This window comes from Thalia democratica, chromosome 1 (assembly GCF_965202585.1).
Source record: "Thalia democratica chromosome 1, ktThaDemo2.hap1.1, whole genome shotgun sequence".
In the NCBI taxonomy this organism is placed as follows: domain Eukaryota; kingdom Metazoa; phylum Chordata; class Thaliacea; order Salpida; family Salpidae; genus Thalia; species Thalia democratica.
The window spans coordinates 63,905,581-63,922,147 of record NC_139165.1 but is presented as its reverse complement, the minus strand read 5'-3'; the positions used below and the strand labels follow the sequence as shown (position 1 = coordinate 63,922,147).

The following is a 16,567-nucleotide window of genomic DNA, read 5'->3' as shown; positions in this document are numbered from 1 at the left end:
TTTGAATGCATGAGCAAATTGCTATTATAAGTTGTTAAAAATGGACATGGGAAATGAAACAATGAGTGGTGTTACTCACATGATGATGATGATGCAAATGACTTTTACTACAGACTTTCCGTCAGAATTTTTATTTGCTGAGTGGGGTACAATAGATAATGATACTGGTTGTTATTTTTTTAAGTTATAAACTAAATAAAGTGTTTAAAAATTTTAATAATTTTAAGTTTTGTATTATAAAAAATATGTCTGTATTCAACAAAAAACAGTGTGTACTATAAAATTTAGGTTTTTAAGTCATGGTATTTTTAAAACTTGTATGCAGAACGCAACAATCATAAGAAATTTATGTTTTTGTTTTAAAAAGTGTTATAAATTTTTTTTTAAACCAAAACTCTGTAATGAAGTAGTGGATATTTTCTAAACATAATCATTCAGTTTATTACTCGTACAGCTGTATTCAGTAATGCCATTAAAGGCTTAACACATACTCACTTTAGATTTTTTATTTAAAGTTTATTCGTTTGAGTGAGTTTTAAATTGGTTACAATAATACCTAAAAAGTAAAAGTGTATAAACCTACTAAAGAGATATATATAGTAAAACAAAGTATAATTTAAAATGAACTAAATAAACTGCAGACAAATAAATACAGTTTAAAGGTACTCAAAACACCACTCAATACTAGTGAATGATTAAAAAAAATTTACATAGTTCAGTTAATAACTTCGTCAGTGCGAATCTTTACGATCGCTAAAACTTTATTCGTTTTTAAGTTTTATATATTAATACAAATAACTTTATAATTTTTTTTTTGCTTGAATAAACAATTTTATCAATTCCTAAATAGTATATACCAACAGATATTTAGTTTTGTCATAGCCAATTTTGATCAAACAAAAAACCTGTAAAAAATTTATATTATACTCGTTGTATATTTAATTTATTTATATTTGTGGCATGACAATTGTTAATCTAGATAACAATTTGCAATTCTAAGACAAATTGTTTAAAAACTGTAAAAAGCTTTCAAGTTAAATATGAAAGGTTACAAAACAGGGTTTCCCAAACTGGGCCAAGTTGCTCCTTGGGGTCATTACAAAAGTTTAGGGGACCATGGGCAGCAAAGGGGCCACAGGAGGGCTATGAGATCATAATTTGAAACTTATGCTAATATTCTAGAGTTTATGAAGAAAAGCAAAAAAAGGTCTTAGGCGTTTGTAATGTTAGTTTTGAAACTTATAGATACTACGGAACAAAATAAAGGAATTTTAGGGGGCTACAAGCCGTAAAAGGAGGAGCCTCAAGGCCATAATTTGAAACTTATAGATATTCTGGAGTTCAGGATAATAAGCAAAAGAAAAGGTCTTAAGCGGTTTTAATGGTAGGTTTTTGAGAAATCTTTTTGGATGGAGACATAGTTTTTTTAAATTTCTTTAAAGGAGACCTTTTCAAAAAAGATTGAGAAACCCTGTTATGAAATCTTAAGTGATTGACTATTTTATTTTGCACAGGAGTGCACTGCAAACTTAATGTAACTTATTTTGACTAACTCTAAACAAAGATCCTTTGCCTTGGTTGCAAAAACTTTGTAATTAATTTTAAGCTTACTTCAAATTAGTAACGATCTACAGAATGTAAATTAAGAAAAATGAAATAATTAACTAAAGATACCACTTGACTATTTTTATTGATTTTAAGATCTATAAATCTCGATTAACTATTAAATATTGTATTAAAGTTTTTCATCTGTAAGACTAAACTAAATTTGCACCAAGATATGCATGTAAAAAATTTCAAGTAGAATGTCGAACTAAGTATGTACGTGCTGTAATGAATAAAATATGTAACTATAGATTAGTAAAGAAATTTAAAAAAAGTTAAACTAAAGTTTACATCTAGCAGTAATAACTATTTAAATTAAATTTCATTAGAAATAATTTATTAGTTCATAAGATTTTAAATAATGAGTTAGCAAAGTAAGCATAAGTTTTAAACCTTTGAACTATAGTTTTGTTTCCATTGATAAATCTATTAATTTATGTTTTTTATTTGGTTATTTCTTTACTTATATGTAGTTAAGTCAATAAAACTTTGATATTTTAAAACAAAAAATAATAAGTAAAGTTATAACTTCGTTTTATGTAATTTAAGTTCTGTTTCCTTCTGTTATACGAAATAGAATACATGAACAAATATTTTTTAGACAAAATTCTCGCATGTGTAGGAACTTTTCTTCTTTCTATTTTATACGAAGTCTTCAAAGATTTGCGAGCAATGTGGAACAATGGCTTTTTCAGCAAGGAATTTAATCATTCGAATGTAAGTTGATTTTATTAGAAACTATTTAGATTTGTTTTGAGATAAATGTTAATAAAAAAAATTCATTATGTTTTAGTTTTTTAATAGTTTAAAATATTTATTTGTTATAACTAAAAAAGATTCCTCAACTTACTGAAATATAAAGAGCTTATTTAAACAAAGATGTGAAAATTAAATGTTTTATTTAGTACCAGGTTGCAAAAAATTTAGTTTTCAGTGGCAAAAAATTGCAATCTTTTATTTTAATAAACACAAATTATACAGTACTTCTTTTATTATACCGACATATGTTTCTGTGTGTTAAGAGATTAACACACTTCAACTGAGTTCTACAAAAAAATAAATACCGTAAGGTAATATTATATAATTGATATAAATATTATATATGATATTATATATTCCAGTTAACTTGTTCACTAGGATCTTTTATTAACAAACACTTAAATTTATATTTTGAGTAGTGATCTTTTTTTTTACTAATTTATTATTTACTAATTACGGCAGTTTACTAGTTTATTATACTTGAAAAGATCGCAACTTTTTTCCACCGAAACGTGGTAGTAAAAAAATATTTAATTTGCACATATTTATTTAATAATTCTAAACAAATTTATTACATGATCTATTACATTTTTTTAACACTTTGATTTTTTTTTATTTCCTTGCTAAGTATCTAATTTTTACTAGTTAGAAATAAAACATATTTCTCTGTGAAATGTATCTGTTAGAATATTTTATCCTTATAAATGTAGTTAAAGAGTCTATTAAAGAGTATTATAACTCTTTAAAAATCATACTATTGTCCTGGACAAGACATTAAAAGGTATCCGTGGTTTGCCACTCAATAACCGAAAGGTTCTTCGTGCACCAGGTCCTAGAATCATATATTTTGAGCGTTTTTTTTGTCATTCAATAAACTAAAATTATAAATCTTGCAGTAAAAATTCAGCAATCCTATAGTTACTCTTGATTTTTTTTCAATTTATCAGTCTATATTGTTGTTTATTGAACGATAAAAAAAAAGCGCTCAAAAAGTTTGGTCTAAGGACCTGTTGTACAAAGGAACCTTTCGATTATCAAGTCGTACACCACATGCTTATAAAGTTTCTTACGTTATCTATAAAGATATATTATATGACTTTTGTATGATTATAAACAATAAAGTTTACTAAAGATAAAAAAATTGTAAAACCCGTATATGTTTTATTTAAAACAATTGCTCTTCTTTATTTATAAAATATTGAAGCACTTTAACACCGAATATAAATAATACAAATATTATTAAAAAAATTAAGCATAGTGTATATTTCATCTTACCTTCAAAAGCTCTTTAGTCAAAAATTTTAAAATGATTACTATTTATACAAAATGGTAAACAAATACTTTGAACTGACCAAAGAATATTTGATAAAAACTAAGTATAAGCTTTGTGAAACAAAAACATGTAAAATGTAAATGTTGGTACTAAATTTTGTTTTATTTTTTTAAGAATTTAGACTTTTTTAGCATTTAAAAAACTAAATCATTTATTCGATCTACAATTTTGTAGACAATTAAAAGAGGTTTTTTTTTGTAAGCTTTCAACATATTTCAAGTTAGTTTTAAGCTAAGCATTGTTTTCATAAGAAGAAAGAAAACAAAACTCTAATTTATGATTATTATTATTTAGTTTGAGTAGAACTTTTAAATCATATTATAAAGTTTTTCTTAAAACTTTAAAAAAAAATGTTACATAATCGAATCAGCATGGCGTTTAATAAACATTGTATAAGAATAGTCAAATTAGTTAATAAAGTTTAAGATGTAGTTTTTATTTTACAAAATACTGCATTGCCAAGCTACAAACATTTTTACTGTTATCTTAATACAGATAACAAAAAGATTAAGTTATTTCAAAAATTTGCAATATGTCTAAACTTAAACCAATATACTATAAGATTTAAGTTATTAACACAGTTTAACAAAAAAAAACGATTTATTTTAGATAAACTATGCTTAAAAAGGATGACCGACTATTCAAATTTGGACTCGAGTTTTTTTGAATTCTTTGAAAAATGTTTAATTGATTGTATCTCAAAAAGGAAAATATGTTTGAAAAAAATGCGCATGTAGGTCTTAATAATGGGTGGGTGTCATTTTTGCACGAGTGGACACTTTTGCACGAGCGTCACTTTAGCACGAGAGGACACTTTTGCACGACAGTGAAAAAGTGTATATAAACAAAAATTAAATTTTTTCATTAACTTTACTTTTTTTTAAAGCTATCACTATTACCCTTAACCTTTAGTCGGTAATTTTTTTTTGTTTTGTTTTTTGTAATCTATTTTAAAAAAAAATTTTTTCCTGTTTTTATTTTAATTAATAATTTTCATTGAATATATTTTTTTTTCTATCACTGTTATACCTAACCCTTAACCTCGTTCAAAAACTTTATTTTTCTGTTTCGTTTTTTAATAGTTTTTTTTTCTAGTTTTTTATCTTTTCATACTTGTGTAATTTTTCGTTTTTATTTTTTATTTTTACTATCACTGTTACCACTAACCCTTACGTTCAGTCGGTAAGTTTATTTTTATTTTTTAGTTAGTCTTTTTATGTATTTTTCCTGTTTTTTAAGAAAAAAAATTTATATACACTTTTTTTACTCTCGTGCAAAAATGACCCGTCGTGCAAAAGTGTACCCACTTAAAAAAAGAACCCGTTCCCCTTAATAATATCTACAACTTATTTTTCATCTTTGCAAAGTTATAATATTTTTTGAAATACGATTTTTGAAAAATTTGCATAAAAGAAAAAAAGGCTTGAAGGTATTAATAAGATCTGCATACGCATTCTTTTTTTTTTATTTATTTCTTTTTGCAATATGGTCTCTTCAAAAATTTTTTAAGAACTTGAGTTGAACGAATTTGAATTGTCATGTAACCGCCTAAAAGTATACAAATATTAAAATGTATATTTAATTTTTATAATGTAATGATATAATATAATGATATAATATATGAAGTTAAATGAAAATAACCACAGAATATTAATCCGAGTACTGATGATTGTTGCAATGACCTTTCAACAAACTTGTCTGTATATACTTCTAATTACTGGTCAAGATTATTTCTTCAGTCTTTCCTTCACATTTTTCAGGTACTTTTAGTTATTGTTGCAATCACATTAAATTTAAGCAGTGTATTGAGTTATTTCTATTATACAAAATTACAATAAGTGAAATATTTATGGGATTTAGTTATAATAGATGGGTTAACGCTACACATTATACATTTTTTCAGATAAAAACTTTTACTGTTTTACAAATATTCTTATGTTAATTTAAACTGGATACATAAAAATAGTTTAATATTAAGACTTTATAAAGATGTTCTAACAGTTTACAAAATTATAAACAAAGTGAGAAACATAAACACCAAGGACAAAATAATTTAGAAGTGTTAATGAATAGTATAATTATTTTTTTTTTACAATTTCTTTATGTAAAATTAATTAAAAACCTGTATAACAAATATTTTATGCTGATGCAAGATAAGCTAAAATTTACTAATTACCTGTTTATGTTTTATTTATTTGATTATGGTTATGTAGCTCTCTACCTGTGTTACTTTATAAATAAGTCGATTTACTGAATCTTTCATATTTTTTAAAAGTATTTTTTGAGCATTAAACCTTTTTAAGCATAAGATTTTGTTTTTGCAAACTTTCTTTTTAGCTACTATAGCAAGATTTAGTTTATTTACTTCAATTAAGAAAAAAACCGTACATTTTTTTCTGAAGTCTATAGCAACAACAAATAAATGTTTTTATTTTAGTAAATAATTTATTATAGCTAACTATTTTTTCTGTATATGAAGATAACTTTTAAATAGTGAAATCCGAATCCACAAATTTCGTATCGAGACATAAAAAGGCAATATCCGGCCGTATCCGGATACTTAGATCCGTTTAAAGTTTCCAACAGTCTATTATAAATTTTAAATAAGAAAATAAAACTAGAAAGTCTAGTTCACCTTTGTAGTTATGAAAACTATAAATTTACTGTGTCTGGTTCATCCGATCCCTTTAATCACTTAAAACCTATGTTAGATTTTAGGAAACATTTTTAGTCGACGGATCGTATTTAAGGCTGGACGGTTAACAAATTATAGTTTATTAAACGACAAAAAAAGGCGCTTAAAATATTTAGTCCTAGGATCTGGTGTACGTAGAACCCTTGGTTATCCAGTCGCACACCACGGATACCTTTTAACGTCGTGACCAGAATAGTTCGACGTATAGTTTACGACGTAATTTTAAAATTTTTAACAAAAAAATGAATAGAAATAACAATTTTTTTACTGGTATTACGTAACAAAAATAAAAATAATCGCACATTTGAAAAGCACTTTGTTTTAAAAAAGCTTAATGTTAGTTGCTTTATTTAAGTTTGCTCTTATGATGAAAATTACGTCTAATCCAAAATGTTTCTGCCTGTCGGGCGAGATCCAGCCAATATGCCGTACAATACCCGTTTTTCACCAATGATTATGTTATAGATAATAAGTAATTAAAGTTAGATAAACATAGACTGGTGTATAGACTTTCAGTTCAATTAACTTTGTTATATATTAAGGGTTGGCAACATAAGGTCTGCAGGTAAAATCCGGCTTACAATTTTATTTTTAAAGATAGACATTTGTATTAAACAAATAAATGAAAGAAATGGTAATAGTTCTATTTTTCCTAGTTGAACAAAAAAACCAATACTCACATTAAATTCTTAACACTAGTTTATAAAGTTCCCAAAAACTAACCAATTAAAAAAACCTTGGTCGAAACACCGTTATAATTAACAAGGCATGTCTTCCAAATTTACAGTTATTAGCTGTTTAGCCAATCTAAACGTTTAAAACTGTTAGTTAGTTTGAACAAAATTTAAAGCTTATAATTATTACAAATCTTTGCAAAAGTACTTTCATTGTTATTAAAGGTTAATAGCCAATTTACAGAATAAAGAGGTTAAAGTAGGGATGAGCAACGTTTTCAGTCAACGGGCCACAAGTGAAAAAATTTAGTCCTTGGCGGACCTGAGCATTTAATTTAGTTCACGGAAATTACGCGATTATCCAACTTATTTTGAAATAATTTTTTTAATCATAACTTCAAACTTTAGAGTATCTAGTGTAAATTTCATAAGTTTTTATTTCGCGAGCCACAGGTTATGCCTTTCATGGGCCGCGAAAGTTTTTCGAACTGTAGTCTATTGAAAGATCCAAAATTTACTTTAGTGGGCCGGATTTACATAATCGTGAGCCGCAGTTTTACCTGTCGCGGAATTGTTTTCTTATAATTTGCTATACATTGAAGGGCCGGTCATTTTTACACAGCAGGCCGGATCCTGCTTGCGGTTTGTAGATTGCCAAGCCCTAAGTTAATGCATAGTAAATTATGTATCCTGTTAATAAGCTCATTAAACATATTAGAATCACTTATTGTTACTTATTTAAATTTCATCATGAATTTGAAAATATTTTATACAGTATTTTACCCCTGAAAGTTTTTTTGTAAAAATTCAAGATTTATAATTTGTTTAAAACTTTTTAATTTAGCTTTTTAAGCCTTAAAATCTTTGAAACAGTATAAATAAGACGATAAGCAATTTTTCAAAAAATCTAACTAGAGTTTTGTTTAGTAATTGATAAAATTAAATGACTTAACTTAGTATCTTAGTAGTGATCTACCGGATCAACTAGTTTCGGATCCTGATAATTTTTCAAAATTTAGATCCGACCGCATCCGAATCTAATAAGGTAGTATACGGCCGGACCCGGATACTGACTCCGGTAGCTCACTACTTTTAGAGATTTAATTTTTATTATCTTTCATTAAAGCATGTCCTTGTTTTTTAGCAGTTTTCAAAACAGTTATAGAGTGTTTGCTTACTTACATAATCAATTTTTAAAACTTTTTTTTTTATTCTATAAAAGACAACTCACAAATGCTTAAGTTAAAAAGTTATTAAAAAAACAAGACTTGGGTACATTTTGTTTTCAAATAAAGTTACGGTTTTAATTTTAACGCTTTAAAATAATATTTCTAGATATTCTGGTTTAATAGAAAACAATACACTGCGCAAAACAAACTTTGACAAGTTTCTAAAGGAAGATTATAAAAGTTTTATTATCTTTTACACATTTAAATGTTTTTAGTTGAACTTTATAAAATATTTTTGTTTTATGGAATTCAAATTAAAGTTAGCGTTTATAAGTAATACTTTTGTTTTAAAAACATTATTCATTTAAACATTAAGTGTGTATAAAATTTGTTTCTGTTTTGATTTACGTAAGTATCTTTTTAGTTTTCTAGAACTACTCATTTAGCTTATGCTTTTGTTCAAAAGTGTACTAATTCTTAACTCTTAATTTGTAGGCAAAATTTGACACCTCAGTAAAATGATCAAAGCTGTAATATGTTTTAAAAACGAAGAAAAAAGTTATATACTCAAAACCAATGATTTCAAAAAAAATTGTACAATGCATATAAATAAGTAAAAACCCTGTGAGCGCTAATTCTTAGAATTATTTAAAATTATGATTTAATTGATAATTTGTAGATATAAAGTATGAATATTTTATTTAAACAATTCCGTCATGGAATAATCTTTCACACTGTTAGAGATCTTCAATTATAAATAAATTCAAACATTAAAAAATGATGAACCCGAGTTGATAACTCTAAGTTTTACACTTAAAACCAAAAGTATTCGATACAAAGTATAAATATGTTTTAATATATTAAGGAGCAACTAAAGAATATTTAAGCAATCTTATAATAGAATGCAAGCTTATTTGAATTTATTTAATATTTGTCAAGTTTTTTATTCAATGTATATATATATATATATATATAAAATAAGGTTAATGTTTAAACGTAAACACTTTCAACTGAGCCCACTTGAAGGGCTTTTAAATAATTTATTCAAATGGCGATATATATATATATATATATATATTTATTTATTTAATTATATAAAAACTATAATTCATACAGCTGTTTCACACATTGAAATGTAAAATTTCATGTGATCTTCAGTGAGTTGTAGTTTATTATAATAGTGAACAGAAATTTCGATTTAAGAATTTTTTATAGTAATTATGACGTAGTAATGGTACAGTTTATTGTACGATTAGTTGAGTTTGAAATACGCTGTAAATATTATTCTATGCTTTTTAGGAAAGTTTAAAAAGGTTATTTTGGAAAAATGTTTTAAGGTATTAGAAAATTTTTTTAAGCTGTTGGGAAAAATGTTATAAAATGCTATAAAATACTCGTGTTTGCCGCTTCGATTTTATTTTGTTTTAATATTTAGTTGGTTTTAATTTTGTTAAAAAAGTATTTTTGATAATGGATGCATATGTTTTGTCTTTCGCTTTTCTTGTTTAGTGTTACGTTCTTATCTGATTTTTCGATTTCTATTTTTTCTAAGTTACAAAGTTTGCAGCCGAATTTAGTATTGAATTTTAATTTTGTCCTGTTTAATATTTCCCATTTAATTTTGTAGTCTGTATTGTTATCTTTTAAGCTCCATATGTAATTCGCTAGTTCTGTTGTGTGTCTTTTGTTAATATTGTTGAATGATGATTTGTGGTTTCTGTATCTTTGTTTAAAGGTATTTCCTGTCGACCCTATATACTGCTTTGTTGTTTTATTTGATGTTACTGTTGCTTTATAAATTATATTTGACACTAGGCATTCGTTATTTAAAGGGCAAGGTTCTTTACGGCAATTACAAAGTTTATCTTTTATGGTGCTTTTATCGTCTATATCGCTTTTGTTTAATATTTTGTTGTTGTGAGCTATTATTTTACTTCTGAAGTTATTTGTGCAACTGTAAGATATTTTGATTGTGTTTCGGTTGAATATTTTATGGAATGGGTGGTTTTCGTCAAATGATGTAGTAATAGCTCACAACAACAAAATATTAAACAAAAGCGATATAGACGATAAAAGCACCATAAAAGATAAACTTTGTAATTGCCGTAAAGAACCTTGCCCTTTAAATAACGAATGCCTAGTGTCAAATATAATTTATAAAGCAACAGTAACATCAAATAAAACAACAAAGCAGTATATAGGGTCGACAGGAAATACCTTTAAACAAAGATACAGAAACCACAAATCATCATTCAACAATATTAACAAAAGACACACAACAGAACTAGCGAATTACATATGGAGCTTAAAAGATAACAATACAGACTACAAAATTAAATGGGAAATATTAAACAGGACAAAATTAAAATTCAATACTAAATTCGGCTGCAAACTTTGTAACTTAGAAAAAATAGAAATCGAAAAATCAGATAAGAACGTAACACTAAACAAGAAAAGCGAAAGACAAAACATATGCATCCATTATCAAAAATACTTTTTTAACAAAATTAAAACCAACTAAATATTAAAACAAAATAAAATCGAAGCGGCAAACACGAGTATTTTATAGCATTTTATAACATTTTTCCCAACAGCTTAAAAAAATTTTCTAATACCTTAAAACATTTTTCCAAAATAACCTTTTTAAACTTTCCTAAAAAGCATAGAATAATATTTACAGCGTATTTCAAACTCAACTAATCGTACAATAAACTGTACCATTACTACGTCATAATTACTATAAAAAATTCTTAAATCGAAATTTCTGTTCACTATTATAATAAACTACAACTCACTGAAGATCACATGAAATTTTACATTTCAATGTGTGAAACAGCTGTATGAATTATAGTTTTTATATAATTAAATAAATAAATATTAAGCTCCAATTTCATTTGTCGAGCACTATCGATCAGAACTTTGTATAAAACCTTTAATATATATATATATATATATATATAGAAATAACATACACAAAATAAACTTTTGCTTGGTACAGCTGTTACCACAGTACATGTTATATATATATATATATACCATGTACTGTGGTTTAAACAAGGGCAAAGTTAGTGAAATTAGAGTTACATACATTCGTTTACTCAATGTTTGAAATTACATTTATATAAATATCATATCTTAGCAACTTGACGAAACTCTAAATCTTTTTTTAAAAGCAATTTAACAATAATTTAAAGCTTTTCATTATACTGTTTCAAAACAATATAAGTGAAATAATAATACTTATTAGTAGTGTTTAAAAAAATATTGTGACGTCACTACGAGTAAGAGGTACTTAAAAAAAATAGGGTCGATCTTAGTATAGGCATCCTTTTACGGGTGATGAGTATCCTTAATGCGGTAAAAAATTATCCGTAAAATAACGTATCGGAAATATATTTCACGTGACGTATTTTTGTTACTTTTATTGTATAGTGTTTTTGATAATGTCTTTTATGGATAACTTTTGTAAAATTTATCAATGTCATTCTCATGGACGTCATTTTTAAATGTTCATTATACAGCTTGTTTGATAAGTAAGTTTGTGGATTACCTTTATATAAATATACAACAAAAAGAATTTGTTTTCGCGTTGAATGCAAAAAAAACTTTATTTATACTTATACATTCCTTACTATTTTTCAAATTCTAACTTGTGTGCAACAATTAAAAATATCAACAAAAAGATCAGACACGATTTAAATATTTTTAAGTGTTATTCAATTCAAAAACTTTTCATTTAAATTTTTAGACTACTACTATAACTTTTAAAACTTGTTTATTCTAATTTATCAGGAGCAAGTAACTAAAATAAATTAATATAGATAAACAAATTTCAAAAAATGCTTGTGACTACTGATAATTGTAGTCTATTTGCACTAGGTCTTAGGACTAAACATTTTGAGCGTTTTTATTTGTCGTTCAATAAACAATACATATTCTAAAATCTAGTTTCAAAAATTGTTTGAAAAAACCTAAAAAACGAATCTATCAATTATTTCACATATTTAAAAGTTATAAGCTTTAACTTTCAGCTTTGACAAAGGCTTGTTAAATGAAAATAAATTATTTTTAAATTTTAATTATTTTTAAATTCATTAATAATAACAACTATCTGATTTTAAAATATTTCCATTCACAGTATTATCTTTAAAAGAACAAAACTTATAAAAAATGCTTAAACAATAAACATTTTTTAACACCAAAAAGTTTAAGACTTGATGTATCAGAAAAAAATAAAGTAGTATTTTAGCTAGAAAAGTATGGTTACTTAGTATTAATTTAACACTAATTTTTTTTTAACAGTCTAGAAAAAAAACTAGCTAAACCAGTAAAGTTAAGCTCACAATTGTTATGTTTACCATATAATAGTCAGATTTCATTTCAGTATTTTATTTTTTAGATTTTATTTCAAATAGTTTTCAAATCCCTAAATTAGCTTATTTTTGTTAACATAAACAATGTTGTGTCAAAAAGTGTTTACTGTTTGAGAAAATTTTATAAATTTTGTTCTTTTAAAGATTTTACAACAAAAATCACCACAAAGTTTTTCTTGAACTTTTTCCAATTTTATATATAACTAAATATATCCATTATTTTCTAAATATTTAACTCAATTTCTTACAATTTTTTTTATAACAAAATTTTTTTTTTTTTCTTTTTAAGTTATGTTGTTGTTATTTATTATTTTGTATATAAAAACTTTAAATTATAGAAAAATTGGTTAACAACTGATTTTTAAAATATCAACAAATAGTTTTGAGATTGTGTTATACTCTACTAAACACTATGTGTACTTTTAGGTTTTTATTGCGTTCGTATTGATGCTGATCGCAATGACCTATAACTACTGGCTCATTTTGTCTGTGTGTGTCGGAAATGGCGTTGGATACCTAATTAACGGAGTCGTACGAAAGTGCATAATTTCTTCAAAAAAGAAGAACAAAAAAAGAACTGAAAAAGTAAAAGTAAGCAAAGCAACCACAATTGAATCAACAGGAGAAAGCAACAGCAGTTACTCAGCTGATGATTACAACAACTTCAATACTGTGAGTTTATATTAAAACATTTATTTTGATATTGTTATTTAAGTTTAAAGTATAGTTTCACATTGATATGTTTGTTCTGGAATTTTTGATTATTTAGAATTCAGTAGTAAAAAGATTTAAACTAAATTATTTAATTTTCAATGCTTGTGTGAGATAATTAATCTTAAAAGAAGTGCTGAAAAAAGCTAGTTCTAAAGATTTTTTAAATGCTCTTACAATGTTTGATACTTTATCAAATATTTTCGTAATTATGTATTTTAGATAGTTAGTTAAAAATTTAGTGCAAAAAATTAACATGCAATACATCTACATAATCTTATTTAACTAAAAAGTATTAAAGATTTAAAGAACATGTTAAATGAACCTATACTGAGAAAATATCAATTTGTCATCGTAGTACATTCTTTTTGATGATTTTATATACTAATTTAAATTGAAAAAATATATTCAAATTTCCATATAAACAATTTAAGGCTTTATTTCCTTTTGCTTCTACATCATTTTTTATTTATGGATTGTATGTAATCTTCGAATCATAATTTATGGATTATATGTAATTATTTATAGTCGTCATCTGTATAAAAACATATCATTATAGCTTTCTAAATATAAAGTCATTTATTTTGTAAGTTTTCAATAATCCAACACGAAAAATCACTACAGACTAAAAGTTTTTTTTTAATTCCTTACAAGTTTAAATATCATACTTTAAACTAAAACGCAAAAACTTTTCAAATTACTTTATGTAAGAATTTTAAAAAAGTAGTTACTTAAACTTGTTTTATGTAATTTTTTAATTTTTTAATTTTTACATTTATAAAACACTATTGACCAAGATAAATTTAAAAATTAATTAGCTTTTTGCTTCGAGTAATGCCTTTTATTTATTATTTTGATTTTTAAAATTTAGTTTTATGCTCTGTATAAACATAAATAGTTAATTATCAAATATTTATTTTACGATTGAGAAATGGTACGACAATGCAGCTCTATAAAGCGGAACTTTTTTTATTGTTTAGTTGACGTATATTTTTGATTTAGTTTTTGTAAGTTTTACTTTTCAGCTAGAAACAGTGTTTCTTAAAAAGCAATAAATTATTTTAATGTTAAAACTAAATATACATAGCTTTTATGCTGTTAACAAAGCATACAAAGTACCTAACTGAAGGTCAAAGTACTTAAAGATTTATTAAAAAAAGTTTGTTTGTAACAGCTTATGTCATATAAATAGAGGTGTGCAAATTAAATATTTTATTTACGACCCGGTTTCGGTGACAGAAAAATTGCGACCTTTTCAGGTAGAATAAAATAATAAACTGCACATAATAATGTTAATTATCTATAATGTTATTTAAAATCTTGTTCATGCGTGAAAATCTAAACAAAAACTAAAGTGTTACACTTTCGAAAATTCAAGCTTATCAGAGTATAATTAGAAAAATTGGTCCTAGCTTTAAAATGAATTGAATTTAATTAATATTATGAGTCAAAAAAATATAACTGAATTAAGAGTTTTAAAAAAATAATTATACCTTGAAATTTGTCTTAATATTCTTATGTCTAAAATATTTAAGTTTAAATAGTCTAAAAGACAGTTCGACTATAATTACTTTGAATAATAAAAACTGATGTCTAAAAAGTAGCTTTAGAAACAATTAATTTTTTTTAGATATAAATTCAAATCATTCTTTTAAAACATTACTTTAGTTGCAAAACTATTTTACAAACTAGCTTAAATAAACATACATCATAAAGCTTTAAACAACATTAAGTTTTAATTGCTTATTTTGCTTTGGAACATTTTACGAAGCAGGCTTTTATTTGCATAATAACTCAACAAAAAAGTTTATTTCATTTTTAAGTTAGTTTGTAAAATATTTTTCCAACTAAAGTTTAGTTCTTAAAATAATTTTAAGCTCCGGTAAGTAAGAAAAATACTATACTCAGAACTTTTAATTATGAAAATAAAGTAAAAGTTTATATTCTGTTCAGTCATAGTTTTAACTTTTTTGCAATTTTTGTAAGTAGTTTGTTTAAGAATGCTAGTTATTAAACCGCAACTTATTTCTACAGAATAAAAATAGTACAACAGCTGGATACAGATATCCAGAGCGAGCATACGAACCTAAAGTTCAAAAGAAGAGCCACCATGTGTATGACAACTACGATAAATCTGACAATTTCAATTACTGATGTTTATGAATAGAAAGAACAACTGTTTCAAATTGTTTTCGTTTTTTAATAACTAAATAATTTTAATTTATATTATATAAGAAGCTTAAAGAATGAAGATTGCAAAAAAAGTTGGTCAATAACTCTTTTTCAACTATTTTTTGATGTATGCAATGACTAGCTTTCTGTTTTAGTTTTAAATCTGTTTTGAAGTTAAATTAAGCGAATTTTATAAACTAAAAGCATAAACTTTACTTTTTAAGTTAGGATTTCCTTGAAAATGTATTAATTAAGATAATAGTGATATTGTTTTTTTAGTAATTAGTACCGATTGCTATAAGAAAGCATTTTTGGTATATATCTCAAAAAACTCTTTAGCTTTTTAATAAATTTTAATTATTAGGTTTTAAACATTCTAACTTGATTTTTTAAGTTTATTTTATTCTTTTAAGCAAGTAGTACTTTTAAATATACAAAAGAAAAACATAATATTTAAAAAATTAAGCGTTATTTCAAATATAATCTATTCTAACTTTCTCGTAGTTATGCTTTTTTACTTTAAGATTTAATTCTTTTTGTTCTGATTAGCTGTTTTTAGTTAAATCATTGAATCATATATTAATATATAGCTTAAAGAAATGTTTTAATTTTTAAGTAATTTCTGTTAAATTTTTATAAAATGTTATTTACGAGTTTTACACATCCTTTATTAATTCTTAAAACTGTTTAAAAACACAATCAGGTTTTAATTTTAATTCTATTGATATATAGTTTGGACAAATATTTTTAAACTAGATAAGATAAGATAGATTTATAATATTTTGCTAGCTAAGTTTAGTTCTTTATAAATAGAACTATTTTATCAAGTTAAAAAGAATCATTCAAACTTCGTTATAAGTTTAGAGTAAAATTAAAAATCTAATAAAAATTGCCAAAAGTTAGAATAACTTTAGAAACAGTGACAAAATAACTAGCATTTTTTCGTATTGTTTAAAAAGCATGTTGCTTGTTTTTAATTATACATTAACGTAAGAATAGTATCGATAATTGTTTGTTTTAGTCTAGAAGTAACTAAATCTACAACAACTCCATAAAGAATTTCAACTGTAATTATT

General features: G+C 24.8%; 1 protein-coding gene across 1 annotated transcript; it reads left to right on the top strand.

Annotated features, from left to right (window-relative positions):
• LOC145846750 (high affinity copper uptake protein 1-like) lies at positions 1–15,806 on the top strand. The gene is made up of 5 exons (XM_082953372.1): positions 1–167; positions 2,207–2,322; positions 5,344–5,457; positions 13,035–13,280; positions 15,354–15,806. The coding sequence occupies exons 1-5, from the start codon at positions 41–43 to the stop codon at positions 15,471–15,473; spliced, it is 723 nt and encodes a 240-aa protein (XP_082809498.1). The 5' UTR covers positions 1–40; the 3' UTR covers positions 15,474–15,806.
• The last annotated feature ends 761 nt before the right edge of the window (positions 15,807–16,567 follow it).